Below are 25,525 nucleotides of genomic sequence, written 5' to 3' on the forward strand. Positions count from 1 at the left end.
CTTCAAGTCTTTATTTAGTGTGTGTGGGCCTTTCATTAGCATATAATGAAGTTGTGCATTGATCTAAGTTCCCTCTTTCAATGTTTTTTTAAAACTATACAGCACTGAATAAATCCTGTAGCTGTTTTCCTTAACTGATCATATGATATTTACATTACACAATCTACATTGACTTGATCTTTCTTGTTTTTACGTGAAACTTCATGCAGACATATCAATAAAGGTCATAAGTCTCACATAACTTCAAACAACACAACTTTATTATTGCACAAACACTTCTGTTTCTACACAAGAACAATTCAGGTGTGTTTGACATTCTCAGCTGATTTTTATGGGTCAGGATGTAGTGACCCGAAAGAAACACATCCTATAGACACACGCACACACGCACGCACACACACACACACACACACACGCACACGCACACGCACACGCACACACGCACACACACACACACACACACACACACACTCACGCACGCACGCACACACACACACACACACACACACACACACACGCACACGCACACGCACACGCACACACGCACACACAGGAAACAGATAGTGTGTTATTCACACCTGGACTGATGTCTTTATTAACACTAGATAGAAACTAAAGAACAGAGTTTTAAAACAATCACGCTTCACATATCATTGTGTGTGTTTGTGTGACAGCGCACGCTCAGGAAATGGGGCGGAGTCAACCGTCTCCAGAACGTACAGATTACAGAGTCCTGATTGGTCATCACACGCTCGCTTCTCCATGACAACCATTCTGTGAACATTAAAACATTTGCAATTATAAAGTCATTTAAGTTGTGTGTATTTGTGTTGTTGTGTGTATTTGTGTGTGTACCTGTCAGATCCCACCAGGCGGAAGATGTTTTTGGGGTCTGTGATCTCCTGCAGTATGTCGGTGAATCCCGGACCTCTCCTCTGCCAGCCGTGTTTCCAGATAGCGATCAGTGTGTCATCATGATAAACTGATGAGTCAGCGATGATGTCAGAGTTTGTCATGATGTCATTATAACACTCATATGATCTGCATTACTTACCCACAGCATCAACGTCCATATTAAAAGTGACGTCTACAGCGTGCTGTTTGGGGTTCTTCACTGATCCATCCAAACCGACAGTATGAACCGAATCTATGAGAGAAAGAAAGAGAGAAAGAGCGAGAGAGATCATGTAAATAAGGACATAGAGTTGTTTTTATATATAGATAACTCTATTATAGACGGACACTCACAGAATAACATTATTTATACACTCATCTAAAGGATTATTAGGAACACCATACTAATACTGTGTTTGACCCCCTTTCACCTTCAGAACTGCTTAATTCTACATAGCATTGATTCAACAAGTTGCTGAAAGCATTCTTTAGAAATGTTGGCCCATATTGATAAGACAGCATCTTGCAGTTGATGGAGATTTGTGGGATACACATCCAGTGCTCGAAGCTCCCGTTCCACCACATCCCAAAGATGATCTATTGGGTTGAGATCTGGTGACTGTGGGGGCCATTTTAGTACAGTGAACTCATTGTCATGTTCAAGAAACTAATTTGAAATTATTTGAACTTTGTGACATTGCTGGAAGTAGCCATCAGAGGATGAGTACATGGTGGTCATAAAGGGATGGACATGGTCAGAAACAATGCTCAGGTAGGCTGTGGCATTTAAATGATGCCCATTTGGCACTAAGGGGCCTAAAGTGTGCCAAGAAAACATCCCCTACACCATTACACCATTGCATTAATTTGAACAGGTGTTCCTAATAATCCTTTAGATGAGTATGAGAAAGAAAGGAGGTAAAGTTTGTGTTCTGTAAAATACTCACTGTCGATCAAAACCATCAATGTGTCACTGTCCAACTGATTCAACTGAGCTTTATCAGCGCTGCGACTCTCTGTCACACACAAACACATCAACATGTTTATAGGATCTACAGATTATATATGTGTGAATACGTCTTTGATTGTTAGATCTGTACCGAGTCCAGTATCAGCGAACCAGGATGTGTTGGAGTTGAGATCGATGAATCCCAGCTGAACGGGTTGTATTGTGTTGGGTCCTTTGCTCACCCTGATGAACACCTGTGGATATTCCTGCTCAGGGACCACCAGCATCTCAAAGACACGCAGGGGCGTCGGCAACGGGAAGTCAAATTGCTACGAGAAACACACAATTACTGCAATGTTGATGATGTTGTGTCGTTTATACATCATGTGTGTTTGAATGTCAAATCACCTTTATGAGCATAAACTTATGCATGGGCTCGTACCACTGCAGCAAAACCACACTGGACTCCAGCGCACAGCACAGAAACACACAACCATTCACAACATTATGAGCTAAAGAGAGAGAGAGATGACATGCTGATCTATGATGTGTGTTTAATATGAAGATTGTGTAGATTGATTTGATTTGATCATCTCACCCACTGAACATCTTCTGCAACCTTTTGTGTCTGGAATCTTTGTGCTGATCACTAACTTCCTGTTATGAGACAACCAGAAAACAACCAGATTACATTTTGTGTTTGTCTGTCTGTGTGCATGTGTCTGTGTGTGCGTCGGTCTCACTGTCAGAAGAAGATCTTTTGTTTTGATGCACTTTGTTAAAGGATTACTCACTTTCATTAAAAAATCCTAATAATGTACTCACCCCCACGTCATCCAAGATATTTATGTCTGTCCCTGTTCAGTTGAGAAGAAACCAAGCTTTTGGAGGATTTTTCTCCATATAGTGGACCTTCAAAGAGCTCTAAATGATCTCAACCGAGACATAAGGGTGTTATCTAGCCAAACCAGCAGTTTCACCAAAAAAATAAAAAAATGTACTATTAAACCACAACTTCTCGTCTGGCAGTAGCCGTGTGACGCACCAGCGTGACCTTTACATATTATGTCTAAAGGTCACGGTTGAAACTACCGCTTCGGTGTTTACAAGTGTGAAGAAAGAGGAGCGTTCAGACGTTGTTGTATGTGGACTGATACTTATTAATGTCTTTGTGTCAGTTTATTGTTTAAAATGGTACGCGAGTGTGCGTTTCACATACGTAACGTGTGACCTTTCAACGTGTTTACGCAATCCTTAAAGGATAAGTCCATTTTCCTCAAAAAAAAAATCCAGATAATTTACTCACCACCATGTCATCCAAAATTTTTATGTCTTTCTTTGCTCAGTCCAGAAGAAACCATGCTTTCTGAGGAAAACATTGCAGGATTTTTCTCACCCCAATGGACTCCAATGGACCCCAACACTCAACACTTTACTCAACACCCAACAGCCCTTTTCAACGATGTTTCAAAGGACTATAAACGATCCCAAACGAGGCACAAGGGTCCCATCCAGCGAAACGACCGTCACTCCCGACAAGAAAAACAACAAACATACACCTCCAAACCACAACCTTCGTCCATATCCGGCTGTGTGACGAGCCAGCACGACGTGACGTGGAAAGGTCACGTGTTACATATATGAAACGCACATTTGTGGACCATTTTAAACAATAATCTGACACAAAGACATTAATTAGTATCATTACACATACAACAACGTAGGAGCGGTCCTCTTTCTCCACACTTGTAAACACTGGGGCGGAGTTTCGCATACATCATCCCTGACCTCTTGACGTGATGATGCAATTACGTGAGGTCACGCTGGCGCGTCACAGGACCGGATATAGACGAGAAGTTTGTGGTTCAAAAGTGCATATTTTTTATTTTTCTTGTCAAAAATGACAATCGTTTCACTAGATAAGACTCTTATGCCTCGTTTGGGATCATCTAGAGTCCTTCGAAACACTTTGAAAAAGTGTTGAGCCAAGTGTTAAGTGTTGGGGTCCATCAAAGTCCATTAAAATGAGAAAAATCCTGGAATTTTTTTTTTAAAAAACATAATTTCTTCTCGACCGAACAAAGAAAGACATCAACATGTTGGATAACATGGAGGTGAGTAAATTATCTGGATTTGTTTTTAAGAAAATGGACTAATCCTTTAATGTGGTGCATCACACAGCTAGTGCAAAACGAGAACCTGCATTAAAACTGTAAACTGTTGAAGTCCACTATATGGAGAAAAATCCAGGATTCCTCAAAAAACATAATTTCCTCTCCACTAAACAAAGAAAGACATCAACATCCCGGATGACCTGGCCGGTGGGTGGCAACTGTGGTGCTCTTGATCAAGGCACTTTACCCTAATTGCCCCCCCCGGGTGCTGGCCACTGCTCCGGATGTGTGTGTGTGTTCACGATTTGCAGTGCGTGTTCACTACTCACTGGGGTGGGTTAAATGCAGAGGTCACATTCCGAGTATGCGTTGCATACATGACAAGCTTGTCACTTTCACTTTCATAACACCATTTTGAAACATGTCAATGTCTCCCAATAACAGATAGCTGCTATTGAAATATTATTTACACTATACAGTGTTAACTAACATGAATGATTGTGAAATAAAAACAATGTAAATACTATTAATTAACTTGATAACTGTATAATAAAAAATAATTGACAATTATGATGTTTTGTCTTAATTGTGCAGCGCTTTCAAAAATATACTGTATATACATTGATGTACAGTATAATAGAAGGATGGTCAGATGAAGGATCATGGATGAATGAATGTGTGGCTATCTATCTATTATAGACAGATGTTCAAATAATATCCACCTCCAGTATATAGTTACTATTTGTGTTTAAACTAAATTTTCTGTTACAATAAATCCCTCATAAGCTATAGTGTAAGATGTAACATTTGCACTTCTGTCAGTTTTAGTGTAATTCTATTACAACGGTAGATTCTAGAAACTTAAAGGGGCGGTTTCCCAGATAGGGTTTACATTAATCCAGGATTAGACCTTAGTTATATTAGGACAAGTAATTTTCCACAAATAAACCTTACAAACACATTACTGGGGTGCATCTTGAGGCAAAACAATTGCACTGATATATGTTAAGATATGTCAGTGCAAGATGTTTTAAATTAAATGTGCCAAAGAATGCATTGTAATAATCTGTTAAATTGTTCTCTGATGTCTACATAGAAGGTTTGTGTCTTTATTAAGTGCAAAAATGATCCAGAGTCAGTTTTACATGTCCATTTATAACCCTAGGATTTGCCTTTAGAATGAAATGATCTAATATTTCATTATTTGACAGAGTCATGAATAAAAATGTTGAACTCTGCTCTGATTGGCTGTTTCTCCTTCAGTAGCTTTGTGTGTTTGTAAACAGATCTTATGTTTGAGTCTGTATCAGATGAATACAGATTTTGAGGAATAATTAATTGTTTAGAGATTGTTAATGGAAGTTTTTGAGTGGTAACTTTGTGTTTTTCCCCCAGTATGGATTAACTAGCATATTGCATTAACTAGTATAGCATTAACTAGCATATAGCATTAACTAGCATATAGCATTGACTAGCATATAGCATTGACTAGCATATAGCATTAACTAGCATATAGCATTAACTAGCATATAGCATTGACTAGCATATATCATTGACTAGCATATAACATTGATTAGCATATAGCATTAACTAGCATCATTGACTAGCATATAGCATTAACTAGCATATAGCATTGACTAGCATATAGCATTAACTAGCATATGTGACCAGTCACAGAAAGTAAGGACACAAGTCGGATCTGGGGCATTTTGAGTTATTCACAGATTCTGAAAGTGCAGTGAAAGTGAACGTTTCTAAGCTTTCCAACGATGTGTAACACATGGAAATCTGATAAGATTTGGAGAAGTTGTGGCCATTTAAATTTAGGAACTCAGAAATACTCAAACCGAGAAAATACAGAAAGAAAAGTTAACACTTTTCCCTGCCGGGAGAGACATTAGAGCTCATTTACATCTCATTTAACTAAGCCATACCCCCTGTAAAGCTGAGATACAGATGTTCTAGCATCATATTTAGTATTTTGTGACAGAACATGCAAAAATAAACAGGACTTTTTACCTTTGTGTTGATCAAAAGTCGAATCCAGTCTGTTTCAGATTATCCAATGACCATTTTGTCCACAAATGCGTATAATCCGTGAAATATAGATATATAGTCTATTGTTTACATCAGATTTTGCATGAACGTCTGGTAATAGAATATATTATACAATCTGAGGACTATTTACATCGTAACATGTAAGGGTATATGAGATTACACTTTAAGTTACGGTAAACACATGAACCGCCTTCAAAGTTTGTATTTAAAATAGGGAGATAGTATAATAGATAATCCAAACAGCGCCGTCGAAAACGTGACGTCCTTTAGAGATGTTACCAATTGCTCGCTCGTTCCTCCATCAGCCAATGACTTCATGGAAAATATTGATAGACAAAGCATGTAGCCAATTATATAATGAATTCAACGATCTCTGTGTGATTTTTTGTGTGTGTTTGACTTCATGCTGCGCTGCAAGAACAGACAGAGAGATGACGTCAAAGTACTTTGACGTCATCCATCTGCGGCGCCACATAAAGTCGAGCAAGCCAGTGACACGGCTGACGTACGATGCGGCTGACTGTTATCTGTTCCGCCCCAGCTTCTTTTTTAATTTTGTTTTGTGCGCCCGAGCTTCGTTTACAGTCTGTGGAGACGCACGCTGTAAGTTTGAAAAAAAATTTCAGGTCAGCCACGTCACTACAGTTCCATGACTTCACGTGGTTCACAACAGAACCGAAAGAGAAGAAAATGCTGAATAAAGTCGTAATTCTTGCTATTTTTGGACCAAACTGTATTTGCGATGCTTCAACACATTCTTACTGACCCACTGATGTCACATGGACTACTTTGATGATGTTTTTATTACCTTTCTGGACATGGAAACCATACATAGATTTTCAATGGAGGGGCAGAAAGCTCTCGGACTAAATCTAACGTTAAAACATCTTAAACTGTGTTCCATAGATGAATGGAGGTCTTCCGAGTTTAGAACGACATAAGGGTAAGTCATTAATTACATTATTTTCATTTTTTGGCGAACTATCCTTATTTATAGTCACGCTGTTACCCTTAGGGGCGGGGGTGAAGCCGCTTATCCAGTATGTAAATACACACAGACAATGACACCCCCCGCTGCACGCTAAAATCTCCGGAAAAACAAGCCCATTTCAACCACAAAATGTATGCTTTTAAATATACAAAAACTGCTATCTCAAACATGGAGAAGCTTCTTCGTGATCTCAACTAACAGATTCTACAATAAAACGAAAATCACAAATTTTGAAAAAAAATACTTTATCATTCATTATCTCGAAACTTGTGCTGCCGACTTATGTCACTGGTTTCCGTGACGGGTCACATATAGCATTAACTAGCATATAGCATTGACTAGCATATAGCATTGACTAGCATATAGCATTAACTAACATATAGCATTAACTAACATATAGCATTGACTTGCATATAGCATTGACTAGCATATATCATTGACTAGCATATATCATTGACTAGCATATAGCATTGACTAGCATATAGCATTGACTAGCATATAGCATTGACTTGCATATAGCATTGACTAACATAAAATGCTAACTCAGTAGTAATAACTTTGTTTTTAGCATTGTAACAACATTGTAATTACTTTAATGTTGGGGAAACAATCGTGTTTGAGGCTCATGAAATGTCATTGCCATGAACACAACTCTTATTATTCATCTATGACTAGATAAATACAGTTTTACATTTTTGGCCACCTTTAAGTCAGATCAAACATGCATTTTAGTATGGGACTAGGATAAACCCGTCCGGACCGGGACACCACCCCTATGTGTTCATTTGTAGCAGAGATGTGTTGATAGTCTAAAAATATGATTCATCCAAATGTAATATTGCCCCACTCTACCCTATTGTTCTCTTTTCCAATCCCATGTAATAGAAGTGTGTTTTTAATAAATGTGAATGTATGTGTGTAATAAAATAAGTCATTTACCGTGGTAAGAGTCTGTGTGCTGGCAAGGCAACTATACGATGTTCTTTACGTGACTGTTCGTACAGCTCCTTCAGAGAGTGAGAGTGAAGCTGAGAGGATTTACCTGTGATTTACACACAAACACAGCTGTCAATCATCCTGTTTTACATTGGTTATGTATTTCTTGACAGTTGTGATTATTTCTCACCTGACACAGACATTAATACATTGCCCAGGGTGTAGATCCACACACACTTGCCTGGAAACAGCTGAGGAAGAAAGCATGTAATGAATCTCACATGTGAATCTCGACAGGAATTGATTCAGAGTTGTTTGATTCTCTCAGCTGATCCATTGTGGTCTCAGCACTGTTGAGGTTTAGTGTGTAGATTCCCTCATCTGCACCTATAATCAGGTGATGATCTAAACACAAACACAACAAACATGACTGAGCATCCTTCAATCCGCAAACACTCCAGCTGTCAGATCCGTTACCTTTAGTGATGGGATGTTCCCATTGAGCCGAGCAGTTGATCTTTAATGGACACCCATGAAAGACTTTCCGGAATATAATCTGTGGGATGAAAACACGCCGGTTATGCTTTCGTCACTTCAAGAAGGAGCGTAAGGAGTGTGAGATCAGAACGTACCGGCCGTTTCCTAACCACTGGAGCGACACACTCGACCGGATCCTAAACAAAAGAAATAACTCATCTGATAAACAAGCATCTCACACATGCACTATTATTGATTCTCTTCTCATTACGTGATGATATATTAATGTGTTAAGGCTGCGATTATGGAAAAAATCAGAGGGGGGAGATGTTTTTTAATTTTTATTTATAAAACAAAATGAACCACAGGCTTATATTGATCATTCAGGGAATTTAAAAGGGACATTTCACAAGACTTTTTTAAGATGTCAAATAAATCTTTGGTGTCCCCAGAGTACACATGTGAAGTTTTAGCTCAAAGTACCCCACAGATAATTTATTATAACATGTTAAAAATGCACTTTGATAATGCAAACACTGATCACCAGAATGGTGGTTTGTTATAGACGGGGTCATCAGATTACACGTCTGGTCGGAACTTTACTTCCAGTTTCTTTGAACTCTTGAACAAATACCTCGTCGAAAATAACATGTTTTGGTTTCCTAGGTAATCTACGTGTAGTTAATTTTGCTTGTTATATAAATAAACGACTTTAAAAGGACTTTGTTGTTATTTATTTTTAGCTGAGTTTACCAGAAGTTAGGCGTTGACCACGAAAGCCATTTGTTTATGATGTTAATGCTGAAACCGTCTGCGTTGTTGAATGCAACAGTGCAGAATAAAGAGACGGTATTATTATAATAATAATTAATAATAATTATTATTTATAATAATAATATTATTTTCTGACATCACAAGGGGAGCCATATTTGAATTAGCTATTTTCACATGCTTGCAGAGAATGGTTTACCAAAACTAAGTTGCTGGGTTGACCTTTTTTACACTTTCTAGGTTGATAGAAGACCTGGGGACCCAATTATAGCATTTAAATTGCCATTTAGCATATTCCACTTTTGGCGTAGACTTTTAGTAAGGATCCTATGCACAGTTTTAGAAATGAGACCCTTGGTCTGGCATGACAGTCTAACGGTCATGAGGTTTAACGTCTGTCACTAAAGTACTTTCTGAGGTTGGTGAGTGATTTTTTTTTACCGCGCAGCTCTCACTGACTAGCTGAACTCAAATACAGAAACTTAATAAAACAATTTCACAACCTGAACTGTATGCCAGAATGCAATCACTCTTTATACTTTGCACCAGACATGCATTATAATCATGATATTTTATAGAAAAAAATGCAATGCACAACTTACTCTCAATATAACATAAATACATTTTATATGCCTACTTTGAAAAGACGTCAGACTAAGAAAACAATTTGTTTGATGATGGACTTTTGACCTCTTTTTTTGGTTTTCTGTGTCATTCTGGAAGTTCCCCTCAATTGTAACGACGGTAGTTTCTGCGGTCTCATTCTCAATGTTGATATTTTTGGATTTGTTTTGTAATGGTTCTGTAAAAACGATGATATATGTCTTGGAATCCTTTTTTATTTATTATTTGGCTGTTTTCACACAGAAATAGATTATTAGTACTTGGCAACATATGAAAAATCCAGGCATGCAATCCCGATTTTATAGTTATTTGCACTATTGCGTGGCAGTGTTATTACTTAAATTATCTTTATTTTAGGCCGTTTATATTGCTGTTAGATGATTATTAATCATGGGGAAAAAAAAATTTCCCTACAGGGATAAAAATAATTCATCAGAGGCAGGGATATAAAGACCAGAGGGGGGATAATCTCCCCTATTACCCAGCAAATAACACCCTGAATGTATTTATACAGCGTCTGATCTCCTGTCAGAGAGTTTAAGACAGACCTGAGGAACATTCGGAGCTTCACGTCTGCGTCGTCTGTCCTTAGGTGGCAGCTCAGGTGGCTGCAGGTCTGCTGGAGCATCAACATGAAAACTGGAAAATGATGATGGATCTACACAAACACACACAAACAATTTCTGTACTGGTGACTGGATAAAGTGTGTGTTTGTGTATGTGTCTGTGCGCTCACCAGAGTTAACGTTGCGTACAGATCGTGGTCGTGGGACGGGTCGAGTGTGTGTTTGTGTTCCACTGGACGTCCTTAATAAAGGTATCGGGCCACAGACAGCAAGAGATTTACTCTCTTCATCTTCCGTTGTCACAATCTCCTCTGAATGCGCGCGATTCTTTGGCTACACACAAACACACACACATTACTTTGGATTAAACACTTATCAATGCCATTTTCAGGTTAAAGCAAGACAAGAACTTGTTTTATGTTATAATGTGTTTCTACTGACTCACTTTTGGAGGTAGAGGCGGAGGAACATCACTGTACAGCAGTGTGTTACTGAGTAAAGAAGAGCACAGTCACATCACTTCATCATATTTACATTTAAAGAGGCCATGGCATGAAAATCTGACTTTTTCCATGTTTAAGTGCTATGATTGGGTCCCCAGTGCTTTTATCAACCTAGAAAATGTGAGATGATCAACCCAGTAACTTAGTTTTGGTAAAACATTCTCTAAATTGGTTGTTGAAATTTGGCTCTCCTTATGATGCCATAAGGAGGTCTTATTATAATAATACCACCCCTTAATCTGCACTATCCAATCACAGCACTGACATTCAGTGCAGAGAAAGAGAGAGAGAGAGAGAAATCGACACAATAGAGTTTCAATTTTAACAAACCACCATTATGGTGATCAGTGTTTGCATTAGCTCATTTGCATTTTAAAGTACACACCCAAAATTTAACATGTTTGCTCACACCTACAAACTTCAACATGTTATAATAAATGATCTATATGGTATTTTGAGCTAAAACTTCACATAAACACTCTGGGGACACCAAAGATTTATTTGACATCTTAAAAAAGTCTTGTGCCATAGCCTCTTTAATGTATTTGTAATGTAGACATTTAATCTGTATCTGTATTTTCTGGGATCAAACCCATGATTTTTGAATTGTATGTGTGTGGGATTGTGTGTGTGTGTTACCTCATAAAATGAGCTGTAGGTCTGTGAAAGAAGAAGAGATGAGAGATGCTGTTAATCACAATCACACTTCTTATATAAAGAAGACTAAAGCTGATGATGTCAGATATCTTACATTTCCACATCATCATAATCATCGTCTGTGTCCAAACTTTCATCTCTGTTAGAAAAGATTGTTTGTTTTAAGAAACACAACAGTGTGTAAAGATATTTGTTTATTTGACATACATGTGCAGCAGCTTCTCTTACCTGATTGGGTCTTTTTTGGCACTGGTGTACTGATCACATGACTGTCGTAACTGATGAGGAATGACATCACATGAGTTTCACGCCCACTTTTACAAGTTTGGGTTCCTTAACTATTTCAATTTAAGACCCAACAAAGACACAAACTCACCGTTCTGTCTGAAGACTTTTGTTTGTCAGCTACTGGTCTTTGTGTGTAAATCTGATCCACTGAAACACACAACACAAATTTAAAATCATGCATACACAATGTATTACACACAATGTAATACACAATCAGTGTCTTACAGCGGATGTCTGAGTTTGTCCTTTCTGCTCGGTTGTGTCGGTTCATTGAGTGAATTCTTCTGAGGGAACTTGAGACAACCACCTGAGAGAGAGACAGTACTAGTTCAGGTACTAGTTTGAACTTTGTCTGTGAGTTTGTCCATGCATGTGTTTGTACCTCCCCATCATCTTCATCTGTGTGTAAACAGTCTTTGAGTTTCTCTGGATGTCTGAGTTTATCCAAGAGCTCGAGGGTTAAATCTTGACTCAAACCAGGCTGAGTCACAAACAAATGCTGAAACACACAGTACACACATCAATACAACACACACATCAATAAAACACACACACAGGCACGCACACACACACAGTTGTCAAACCTACTGTCAGCATCTTTTTAGCACTTGGTCTCTTCTTTGGGTTCCTGATCAGCATGGACTTCACAAAGTTGTAGAAGTTGCTGGACCTGTAATGAAATCAGCTGTGAGTGTTTCAGTGACGGCAGAAGATCACAAATAATGATGACATCACACACACGGCTCACCATTTTGATTTGTCTTTGAGTTTCGGAGGTTGATAGCCGCTCTTAGACATGAGGAACAAAACTCTGAGAGACCAGAAGAAATACAGTCAGACTTCATCTCAGGACCATCATCAGTGTTGTTGTGTGTTTGTGTGTTAGTTTACCTGAGAGGATGAACATCAAACAGAGGTGGTTGTAGTTCAGCGAGCTCTACTGCTGTAATTCCCACAGACCAGATATCACAGAGTTCATTATAACCTCCTTTAATCTCCACTGCAGCCACTTCTGGAGCCATCCTGGAAACACACAAACACACACACTAACGTTCATCTGATGTGTTGCAGTTTTCTATTAGCCCATCAGAACCCTAAACATTTTCCTATTAAAAGCACAATATGTAATATTCACCACTAGAGATCACAAAATAACAACAACGACCGCAGCTGGATGACGCTGTGTGTATAATGATGAAAGTTGTCATCTTCACCTTCACTGTTGATAGGAATCAATCTGACAGGACTTACATCATGTTCATGAATGCAATCAAATAAAGTTTTATAAGTGTTACATTATAATGGAAGACCATCGTGTGGCTCTGATAAAAGCAACAACAGACAGGTGTGATAGACGCTTAAACTACTGCTGCATACAGCACAGATCCATTAACACATGACATCAATAGCTTTTCAATCACTCTCACAATACTTTGATGTCATTCATTACAATTACAGAAGAAACCAAAGATAACCCAGATATTAACAATCTTACACCTCATTTTCCTCACACTCATGCTCCTCATCATCACATCTTACACATAATCTTCCTCCTCATCCACCTCATCTTCCTCAAACTCATTCTCCTCATCCCCCTCATCTTCCTCACATTCATCCACCTCACCTTCCTCACATTCATCCACCTCATCTTCCTCACACTCATTCTCCTCATCCACCTCATCTTCCTCACATTCATCCACCTCATCTTCCTCACACTCATTCTCCTCATCCACCTCATCTTCCTCACATTCATCCACCTAATCTTCCTCACATTCATCCACCTCATCTTCCTCACATTCATCCACCTCATCTTCCTCATCTTCCTGACACTTATTCTCCTCATCCACCTCATTTTCCTCACTTCATCCTCCTCATCCACCTCATCTTCTTGACACTTATTCTCCTCATCCACCTCATCTTCCTCACCCTCATCCTCCTCATCCACCTCATCTTCCTGACACTTATTCTCCTCATCCACCAGATCTTCCTCACATTCATCCTCCTCATCCACCTCATCTTCTTGACACTTATTCTCCTCATCCACCTTATCTTCCTCACCCTCATCCTCCTCATCCACCTCATCTTCTTGACACTTATTCTCCTCATCCACCTCATCTTCCTCACCCTCATCCTCCTCATCCACCTCATCTTCCTCACATTCATCCTCCTCATCCACCTCATCTTCCTGACACTCATTCTCCTCATCCACCACATCTTCCTCACTTCATCCTCCTCATCCACCTCATCTTCTTGACACTTATTCTCCTCATCCACCTCATCTTCCTCACCCTCATCCTCCTCATCCACCTCATCTTCCTGACACTCATTCTCCTCATCCACCTCATCTTCTTGACACTTATTCTCCTCATCCGCCTCATTTTCCTCACACTCATTCTCCTCATCCACCTCATCTTCCTCACATTCACCCTCCTCATCCACCTCATCTTCCTCACATTCATTCTCCTCATCCACCTCATCTTCCTCACTTCATCCTCCTCATCCACCTCATCTTCCTCACCCTCATCCTCCTCATCCACCTCATCTTCTTGACACTTATTCTCCTCATCCACCTCATCTTCCTCACCCTCATCCTCCTCATCCACCTCATCTTCCTGACACTTATTCTCCTCATCCACCTCATCTTCCTCACTTCATCCTCCTCATCCACCTCATCTTCTTGACACTTATTCTCCTCATCCACCTTATCTTCCTCACCCTCATCCTCCTCATCCACCTCATCTTCTTGACACTTATTCTCCTCATCCACCTTATCTTCCTCACCCTCATCCTCCTCATCCACCTCATCTTCCTCACATTCATCCTCCTCATCCACCTCATCTTCCTGACACTCATTCTCCTCATCCACCTCATCTTCCTCATTCATCCTCCTCATCCACCTCATCTTCTTGACACTTATTCTCCTCATCCACCTCATCTTCCTCACCCTCATCCTCCTCATCCACCTCATCTTCCTGACACTCATTCTCCTCATCCACCACATCTTCCTCACTTCATCCTCCTCATCCACCTCATCTTCTTGACACTTATTCTCCTCATCCACCTCATCTTCCTCACCCTCATCCTCCTCATCCACCTCATCTTCCTGACACTTATTCTCCTCATCCACCTCATTTTCCTCACATTCATCCTCTTCATCCGCCTCATCTTCCTCACATTCATCTGCCTCATCTTCCTCACATTCATCTGCCTCATCTTCCTCACATTCATCCTCCTCATCCACCTCATCTTCTTGACACTTATTCTCCTCATCCACCTCATCTTCCTCACCCTCATCCTCCTCATCCACCTCATCTTCCTGACACTTATTCTCCTCATCCTCCTCATCTTCCTCACATTCATCCTCCTCATCCACCTCATCTTCCTGACACTCATCCTCCTCATCCACCTCATCTTCCTGACACTCATTCTCCTCATCCACCTCATCTTCCTCTCCCTCATCCTCCTCATCCACCTCATCTTCCTGACACTTATTCTCCTCATCCACCTCATTTTCCTCACATTCATCCTCTTCGTCCGCCTCATCTTCCTTACATTCATCCTCCTCATCCACCTCATCTTCCTCACCCTCATCCTCCTCATCCACCTCATCTTCCTAACACTAGTTCTTCTCATCCACCTCATCTTCCTCACATTCATCCACCTCATCTTCCTCACACTCATTCTCCTCATCCACCTCATCTTCCTCACACTAGTTCTTCTCATCCACCTCATCTTCCTCACATTCATCCACCTCATCTTCCTCACACTCATTCTCCTCACATTCATCCACCTCATCTTCCTCACATTCATCCACCTCATCATCCTCACACTCGTTCTTCTCATCCACCTCATCTTCCTCACTTCATCCTCCTCATCCACCTCATCTTCTTGACACTTATTCTCCTCATCCACCTCATCTTCCTCACCCTCATCCTCCTCATCCACCTCATCTTCCTGACTCTTATTCTCCTCATCCACCTCATTTTCCTCAAATTCATCCTCTTCATCCGCCTCATTTTCCTCACATTCATCTGCCTCATCTTCCTCACACTCATTCTCCTCATCCACCTCATCTTCCTCTCCCTCATCCTCCTCATCCACCTCATCTTCTTGACACTTATTCTCCTCATCCGCCTCATTTTCCTCACCCTCATCCTCCTCATCCACCTCATCTTCCTCACATTCACCCTCCTCATGCACCTCATCTTCCTCTCCCTCATCCTCCTCATCCACCTCATCTTCCTCACATTCATTCTCCTCATCCACCTCATTTTCCTCACATTCATCCTCCTCATCCACCTCATCTTCTTGACACTTATTCTCCTCATCCACCTCATCTTCCTCAAACTCATTCTCCTCATCCACCTCATTTTCCTCACATTCATCCTCTTCATCCGCCTTATTTTTCTCACATTCATCCACCTCATCTTCCTCACACTAGTTCTCCTCATCCACCTCATCTTCCTCACACTAGTTCTCCTCATCCACCTCATCTTCCTCACATTCATCCACCTCATCTTCCTCACACTCATTCTCCTCATGCCCCTCATCTTCCTCACATTCATCCACCTCATCTTCCTCACACTCATTCTCCTCATCCACCTCATCTTCCTCACATTCATCCTCCTCATCCCCCTCATCTTCTTGACACTTATTCTCCTCATCCACCTCATCTTCCTCACCCTCATCCTCCTCATCCACCTCATCTTCCTGACACTTATTCTCCTCATCCACCTCATCTTCCTCACACTCATTCTCCTCATCCACCTCATCTTCCTCTCCCTCATCCTCCTCATCCACCTCATCTTCTTGACACTTATTCTCCTTATCCGCCTCATTTTCCTCACCCTCATCCTCCTCATCCACCTCATCTTCCTCACATTCATCTGCCTCATCTTCCTCACACTCATTCTCCTCATCCACCTCATCTTCCTCACACTCATTCTCCTCATCCGCCTCATGTTCCTCACCCTCATCCTCCTCATCCCCCTCATCTTCCTCACACTCATTCTCCTCATCCACCTCATATTCCTCTCCCTCATCCTCCTCATCCACCTCATCTTACACATAATCATTCTCCTCATCCACCTCATCTTCCTCTCCCTCATCCTCCTTATCCACCTCATCTTCTTGACACTTATTCTCCTCATCCACCTCATCTTCCTCTCCCTCATCCTCCTCATCCACCTCATCTTCTTGACACTTATTCTCCTTATCCGCCTCATTTTCCTCACCCTCATCCTCCTCATCCACCTCATCTTCCTCACACTCATTCTCCTCATCCACCTCATCTTCCTCACATTCATCCTCCACCTCATCTTCCTCACATTCATCCACCTCATCTTCCTCACACTAGTTCTTCTCATCCACCTCATCTTCCTCACATTCATCCACCTCATCTTCCTCAAACTCATTCTCCTCATCAACCTCATCTTACACATAATCATTCTCCTCATCCACCTCATCTTCCTCAAACTCATTCTCCTCATCCCCCTCATCTTCCTTACATTCATCCACCTCATCTTCCTCACATTCATCCACCTCATCTTCCTCACACTCATTCTCCTCATCCACCTCATCTTCCTCACATTCATCCACCTCATCTTCCTCACATTCATCCACCTCATCTTCCTCACATTCATCCACCTCATCTTCCTCACACTAGTTCTTCTCATCCACCTCATCTTCCTCACACTCATTCTCCTCATCCACCTCATCTTCCTCACATTCACCCACCTCATCTTACACATAATCATTCTCCTCATCCACCTCATCTTCCTCAAACTCATTCTCCTCATCTTCCTCACATTCCTCTTCCTCATCTTCCTCACATTTATCCACCTCATCTTCTTCACATTTATCCTCCTCATCCTCCTCACACTCCTTCATCTCATCCATCACCTCTTACACATAGTATAAATATACAACCCATCTGTCCACTCTGAGCTGGTTTATATTTTGTGAATATATATTTTTCTGGTTTAAAAATTGTGAAGAGTTTTGAGTTGTTGTGTTGACTCAATGGTAAATGTGTTGTGGTAAACTCTTGTGGCCTGTGTTTGTCATTTTGTAGCACCAGTGTTTTGCAGTGTGAAATGTGTATCAGTGAGTGAGAAGCTTGTGTTTAGAGTTTAAAAAAACTTTTTGGTTTAGAGGTTTTCATCTCACCAGTATGGAGTCCCAATGAATGACATCCGGCGGGCAAAAGTGGCTGTGATCTGTGCGGAGATGCCAAAATCCGCTAGAAAAAGACAAAAAGACAATAAACAAATAGACAGAGAGAAAGAGTGATAGAGATGGCTTTGTTTATTTGTGGTTTTCTACTAACCCAGTTTGACTTCACCGTGATCATTTAGAAGAATATTTGCACCCTGAAAAATAATCAGAAAACAACTTCAGATAAAAATATTTGCACCTGACAGAAACACTTGAAGAATGAATGTAATGTCACCTTGATGTCCCTGTGGATCTTTTTCTGTTCATGTAAATAATCAAGACCCTAACACACAGAGAGAAAATATATATACATAACCTCATTTTAATAACACAAACTGTGTGTGTGTGTGTGTGTGTGTGTGTGTGTGTGTGTGTGTGTGTGTGTGTGTGTGTGTGCGTGTGTGTGTGTGTGTGTGTGTGTGTGTATCTCACCTGCAGCATCTCTCGACACACATAAGCTATCTGTTGTTCTGTGAGCGGTCCGGTCACTGACAGAGACATTGAGAGAAATACTGAGCAATGAAACTTCAGTGTTTAATAAAGATCTAAACCGTGAGCATTTATTCACCTTCAAGTATCATTTCATATTCTATCTGATCTACTTTAGTTTTATTTACTCAGATCAGATGCTTGCTTTGGCCTGTGTGTTATAGTGAAGTGTAGTTTAGTACATATGATGAATCATTCAGTATATCACCTCACAGACTTCACATGAATCAAACAAATACAATTTTAAAACAAAACCACACGAAGGGGTTAAATGTTTCAAATAAATATTTTAATGTTATTATTAAAATATGTGTGTGAAAGAAAAGTGAGAATCTTCATTACCGTGGTAAATATCCTGTAAAGATCCTCCACCACAGTATTCCATACAGATCCACAGTTTATTTATCCTAAAACACAACACACATATTATGGAAGCTCATTTCTGCCACACAAGAAAAAAAATTGGAAATTACAATTATGAAAAAAGTCTAAATTATGACTTTTAAAGTTTTATCTCATAGTTTTGGGGTCATGATTTTGATTATTAAGACTTTTAAAGTCATAATTTTGACTCTTTATCTTTTTTAAAATTCTAAGATAAAAAGTTGAAAGTATGACTTTTAAAGTTCAATCCCATAATTTCGAGTCATAATTTTGACTTTTTAAATCTTAATTTTGACATTTTGTCTTATAATTTTGACATTTTATCTCATAATTATGACTTTTCAATTTTTTATATTTTTTGAAATTATAAAGATAAAGGGTTGAAATTTAAAAGTCATAATTTTGACTTCTTATGTCATAATTTTTATCTTTTTAAAATTCTGAGATAAAAAAAGTGTAAATTATGAGATAATGAGATAATGACTTTTATCTTATAATTTCAACATTTTATATCATAATTCTGACTTTTAATGTCATATTTTGACTTTTTATCTTTTTGAAATTTTAAATATATGAGACAAAAAGTCAAAATTATGACTTATCTCATAAGTTTGAGTCATGATTTTGACTATTTATCTCATAATTTTTCATCTTTTTAAAATTCTTCTGAAATTTTTGGAAAACTATTATGAAAAATTTGAAGCTGGCTACACTGAAAAAAATGATTCATTGAATTTAATCAATTTTTTCAAGGTAAGTGGTTGCAATCAATCCATTCAAGCTACATTTAAACAAAAAAGATTAGTAACGTAAAATAAAATATAAAACTTTTGTTTAAATGTAGCTTAAATAAATTGATTGCAATCATTTTTTTCAGTGTATGGTCATAGAAGAAAAGTCAAAATTATGACTTTAAAAGTTTTATCTCATAATTTTGACTTTTAAAGTCATAATTTTAGCTTTTCATCTTTTTAAAATTCTAAGATAAAAAGTTAAAAATTATGAGATAAAACTTTTAAAGTCATAATTTTGACTTTTTATCCATGGCGGTAGCCAGCTATGAGGTCACCGAGGTCCAGACCTTTCTACATTTTTCATATTATTCTCTGAATGAATAATCGTTTTTCAAAACAAATCAGCATATATAATTACGTTTGGGGCATTTATAGTGTGGTGTGAAATGACGAAAATTGTCTTAAGCTTGGCAGTGTTGGCAGATCTCATTGTTAAAAATCCTCTTTAGATGTAGTGTTTTAGCAATTAATGTGACACTTTGAAACTATCTATAAAGTGAAGATCAGGTCTAGGATAGTATAGCGATTTCTCTGATTTATTTCTAAAAGCTTTGAACTTACTTAAGTTCTTTAAGGCCGATTATTTTTGCTTGTTTTTCGTATTAATATCTGGCAACGAGGTGACCGCTTAAACTTAAAAGTTATCAAATAAGGCGCATCATTCAACAAGCAGGTTATTGCTGACAGGATACTACAATTAGGTAAGACAAAATCAGTAATCATCATAACTGTGTCTGTAAGAGTATCAACAGGGCATTATTGAAAAACAGAAAATAACTCTGGTACAAAGATGTAGAAGAATTGGGTTTGAATAAAATATGCCAAATATGTTAACACCAGAAGCGTAAAACGGTAAAGCGGCATCTGCCTTTCTCGTGCTATTGCAGATATGCCGATGGTTTCAAATTCATCAAAAATTGGCCGATAAATATCGGCGGTGCATCACAATATACCTATTAAAAGTCAAGTTCTGCTTAAACAATACTTCAGTTTACCCGAAAAAGTAAAAATACCAGTAATACCTAACTAGATTTTTATTAAAATAAATGATGTCTCAAAATAACAGTTGTGTACACTTAGATGTTCTTAATTTTAAGTAGTACAAAAGATAAATGTGATATATTAGCTACAAAATTTGTATGCAGAAATATTTATTAAGTATACTTAAAAAAGTGTATTTTATTTAAGTGCACTTTTTTTACCCGGGATAGCACTTGTTAACTCTTGACACCCCACACTGGACCTCACTAATTTTCAAACCGTCGCTACAGCCATGTTTTTAACTCATAATTTCGACTTTTAAAGTAATAATTTCCACTCTTGTTTTACCTGAGCATGATTTTTTTTCTAATGTGATGGAATTGGCTTATATAGATATTTATCACATCATATATCATTAATTTACAGTGTGTGAGGATTAAACTTCAGATGTCTCTCATCTCACCTGATATAACTTCCATAATATGCTACAATGTTCCTGTGCTTACAACTGCGCACCATCACAACCTCCTGCTGGATTACAGAGAAATCATCCTCTATAAGAGACAGAGAGAGAGACACGGATCATCATTTAAATTATTTATTATTTATAAGACATTTTATTTTTTGTTTCGTGTGTGTATTGCTTGATATTTCAGAATTGTGGTCAGTGGACACGATTCTTACCCGGCTCCATTTTGATTATTTTAATGGCAGCCAATTCTCCATTCTGTTTGTTACGTGCCTGCAAACACACAAACAAACAAACACACACAAAGAGCATGATGGAATCAGATTTGTATGGGTTGTTTAGGTCTAAACACAAAGGTTAAGTCTGAAGTCTTCATCTACTGAAGGAAACTATCAGTCATTCTCACAAACACATCGAGTCTCTTTACTCAAATTACACATCTGACTGGAGATCAGAATATATAACTTCTGTAAACCGATTTAAACAATTAAATTACGAAAATACCTGAAATACGAACACACAAAGATATTATAGTTTTACTAATACACACACACATGCGCGCACACACACACATGCGCACACACACACACACACACACACACACACACACACACACACACACACACACACACACACACACACACACACACTCATGCTGGAGGATAAAATTAGATGTTTGTCTTTAAGAGTGGAAAGTTGCTCATGGAGTTCTGCTTGTATGGGGGTTAACCATGACCCACAAACTTAAGACATACAAACACACTCCTACACACTCACACAACAAAACACACAACTAACATCATTCAGCTCAGGACATTTCTCTATGTGCTTCACACGTATGTTTCCACAGGTTTATTTACAGAACAATTATAAAGAGAGACCGAGTGTGAGACAAAGAGGAGAAAGAGAGAAAGAGGTAGTAGAAATGTCATCCTCTCTTAATAAAATGATGTATTTTTATCTAAGGGCAGATTTCCTCTAAACACACACACACACACACGGATAAGAATAATAAACTCTCACTTCTCCATTTACTGTTATTAAAGAGCACCTGCACAAACACACAACTTACATCTCGACAACAGCAAAGCTTCAAGCGCTCAACACTCCTCCATACAACCAATGGTGCTAACTATCACTAAATGTGCTTGACCGGCTCGTAATCGAACCATTTTTAGTGCTAAACATCACCTATTGTATATGTAGCACATGTGAAGCACCGTATTGTGTTATAGTGAAGCATAAGTGTTGTTATAGTCGTGCTTTAGCTCCATTTATGGTATACAGAGAGAGGTGTTATACAGGTGCTCTGTAGCGCTAAAATGGTTCCCCTTACGAGCTTTTAGTAGTAGTATTAAGTACTATTGAGAGTACGCAATTTGTTATGCTATTTAACACATTGTGTCATTTTTTAAATGTGTTTAAATAAATAAAAGGGACCACACAAGATGTTTAAAAAGACTAATTAAGTGTGTTGTCCTTAACTAGACACAAAATGTGTTGTTTTAACACAACCGTTTTAAGAGTGTATAGCACATTTACAATTTACACTTTACATAAAAATAAGAAAACAATATAAGAGAAAAAAATCTGTAAAAAAATAAAAGACAATAAAAAACAATGATATATGATAACTCCTTAAAGAACAATACACTGTAAAAAAATGCTTTGCTGCCTTAAAACATTTTGTTGAATCAACTCAGATTTACAAGTAATTTCAACTTACTATTATTTATCTTGACTAGAGATGAGTTGTTGTAACTACATGTGAGTTGTTATAACTTTTTTAAGTTTTTATAAGTTGTTATAACTTATCTATGTTGACATGACTTGTAAATCTGAGTTAATTTAACAAAAAATGTTAAGGCACACTGTAAAAATACTTTGCTGCCTTAAATTTTTTGTTAAATCAACTCAGATTTACAAGTCATATCAACAGAGATGAATTGTCAAAACTTATAAAATATAGTTGAGAAAAGTAAACTTTATTTTATAAGTTATAACAACTCACATGTAGTTATTACAACTCAAGATCAATAATAGTAAGTTGAAATGACTTGTAAATCCCAGTTGATTCAACAAAAAAATTTAAGGCAGCAAAGTATTTTTTACAGTGCAGCCATTTTTTACAGTGATAATTAAACTAACAATTAAAAGAAAATAAATGTGATTTTAATAAAAACGGTTTAAAATTAGTGTATGAAGAATCGTCTCTGACATCAGTGAAGTCATCAATCAAAGAGTTTTTAGTCTCTGTTTAGGGGCGGAGTTATCAGAGAAATAAAAACTATAATTAAAATAACGTTACAGGATAACTGCACAAAAAACACCTGATCTTTAATTGTAGCTGTCACACACAGAAATACACACAGACACACAAACACACCCACTGACTGACTGTCATTTATACCAACTTTTCCCCCTGTGTATGGTGGCCCCCACTTGTGCCCTTCGTGGCCCCTCCCCAAAAAATGTATGACATAAAACATGCTAAAACATAACATTTGAATTAAACTAAACTTATAGGGGCAGTTTCCCAGACAGGGATTAGACTAGTCCTAGACTAAAATAAATGTAAGAGCTTTCCAAACTGAAAACAAGTTGCATTGACATATCTTAAAATACATCAGTGCCCTTAGTTTGGCCTCAAAATGCACACATGTAATATTTTTTATTTTTTGTTAAAACTAGTTATTTTCCTAATTAAACTAAGGTCTAGTCCTGGCTTAAGATAATCTCTGTCCCATAAACCACCCCATAAAGTTTACAAAAAATTGATTAGCCTTATTTTTCTGAGATTTAATTACACAAAATTCATGAAAAATTATAAAATGTCACAAAACCACTGATCTTCACTTGCAGTCAGCTCTAAAAAAAAGTATTTTTTAGGTCTTTTCAAAGCACAGAATTTTCATTTGTTATTGTTATTAGTTATAGTATAAAATAACTAAACAACCAGATGAGCAGGTTTAACTACATAACTCAACAGTCAGTTTACTGTAATCATGTGTCCTGACTGCGTCTGTGTTGAGGTAAACCTGCTCTTCTGGTTGTTTAGATACGGAGGAGGACGAGGAGGAGGGGGGATCTTCAGTACTTCACTTAAATAATCTGAATGCTTTCAGTTAATTTGTTAAGACATTACTGAGATGTTTTCTGAAAGAGTACTTACTGAAACTACATTAGTGACAAAATCAAATAAATACGTAGAAAACACCGCATATGTGAGAGAGACGTTCAGTCTGTCTGTGGAGAGGAAGACGGCCTGCAGAAGATCTTATTTGCATGCTGCAGATGAGTGACTGTGACACTGACGCACAACTCATGATCACTGTTACTCTAAACTTTATACTCGCACTAATGCTACAGGTAAAACACACATGCACAAACACACATAAACACATGCACACATAAACACACATGCACACACAAACACATGCACACACGTACACAGGTGAAAGGAAGATTCTGTGATTTACAGTAAATCTGTTCATGTATTCACATAATGACCTCACAGTTCCCTTAGGTCACAATGACATCACACTGACATCACAGTGACCTCACACCTAAGCTCCACTCTTATCTGGTCAATGATTTAAATAGGAAGTAATGAACTCATGCACACTTTTCCTGTTAAAGTGACACTAAACGTCTGATCGTACAAACAGATCTCTGGTAAAGTTTAAGTTTGCACACTCTACCCATGAACACACACACACATGCGCACACAAACGTGCACACACACACAGACACGCGCACACACACACAGGAGGGCAGGAAACTGCAGAGAAATATTTTCATTTATAGTAACAACCACATGTTAGAGAAAATTTTAAAAGAAGTCTATTAAATTAAAATTACAATTCAACACAAATTGATCTGAATAGAAGTGAGTAACAGAACACACTTTAACCTGCCGACAGATTACAATTAAAACATTTTATGTCATTTTACGTGTTCATTTTTTAACAAGCTTCTTCAAAAACAGAAAGAAAATGACTGATGGATAGAAAGAAAGAGATAAAAAGAAACAGACAGAGAGACAAACAGGTAGAGCGAGAGAGAGAGAGAGATAGAGCGAGAGAGAGATACCTTATAAACTTCTCCATATGTGCCTCCTCCAACCCGCAGTAAAATCTCAAAATCGTCCTGTGGGTTTCGTGTGGAGATGTCCAGTGCATCCATCCTAACAAACACATTAACTTACACACTCATGTGTGTGTCTGTGTGTTTGTGTGTGTGTGTGTTCAGTGCTGGAAGATAAAACTACACATACATACACACACACGTCCACAGAGAAGATAAGTCAAAACTTCTTCCTCTCTCTCACCTCTTTTACATCTGCTCACTTTTATTTCCTGTTC

General features: G+C 38.4%; 1 protein-coding gene across 1 annotated transcript; it reads right to left on the minus strand.

Moving 5' to 3' along the window:
- Positions 1-490: 490 nt before the first annotated feature.
- LOC129438768 (mitogen-activated protein kinase kinase kinase kinase 5) lies at positions 491-25,525 on the minus strand. The gene is made up of 32 exons (XM_073862733.1): positions 25,254-25,525; positions 21,377-21,434; positions 21,156-21,246; positions 18,876-18,940; positions 18,477-18,532; positions 18,280-18,327; positions 18,157-18,199; positions 17,997-18,069; positions 12,720-12,851; positions 12,577-12,639; positions 12,417-12,498; positions 12,211-12,327; positions 12,054-12,135; positions 11,917-11,975; positions 11,769-11,818; positions 11,635-11,679; positions 11,523-11,543; positions 10,826-10,871; positions 10,551-10,713; positions 10,363-10,472; positions 8,575-8,616; positions 8,420-8,498; positions 8,268-8,347; positions 8,133-8,190; positions 7,946-8,048; positions 2,442-2,500; positions 2,252-2,355; positions 1,995-2,172; positions 1,842-1,910; positions 1,055-1,147; positions 856-982; positions 491-774 (listed from the first exon to the last, which is right to left on the minus strand). Exons 1-32 carry the CDS (start codon positions 25,344-25,346, stop codon positions 651-653), a joined length of 2,613 nt encoding a protein of 870 aa, XP_073718834.1. The 5' UTR covers positions 25,347-25,525; the 3' UTR covers positions 491-650.

The sequence above is a fragment of the Misgurnus anguillicaudatus genome, chromosome 24 (assembly GCF_027580225.2).
Source record: "Misgurnus anguillicaudatus chromosome 24, ASM2758022v2, whole genome shotgun sequence".
Lineage (NCBI taxonomy): Eukaryota > Metazoa > Chordata > Actinopteri > Cypriniformes > Cobitidae > Misgurnus > Misgurnus anguillicaudatus.

Excerpts from the sequence above, each read along its gene's own strand:
- LOC129438768 (XM_073862733.1), bottom strand. The coding sequence starts at position 25,346 with ATGGATGCACTGGACATCTCCACACGAAACCCACAGGACGATTTTGAG. Across the intron at positions 10,714-10,825 it reads CTCCGCCTCTACCTCCAAAA|CCAAAGAATCGCGCGCATTC; the intron begins GTGAGTCAGTAG and ends GTTTGTGTGTAG. Across the intron at positions 8,191-8,267 it reads AGACCACAATGGATCAGCTG|TTTCCAGGCAAGTGTGTGTG; the intron begins AGAGAATCAAAC and ends CTTCCTCAGCTG.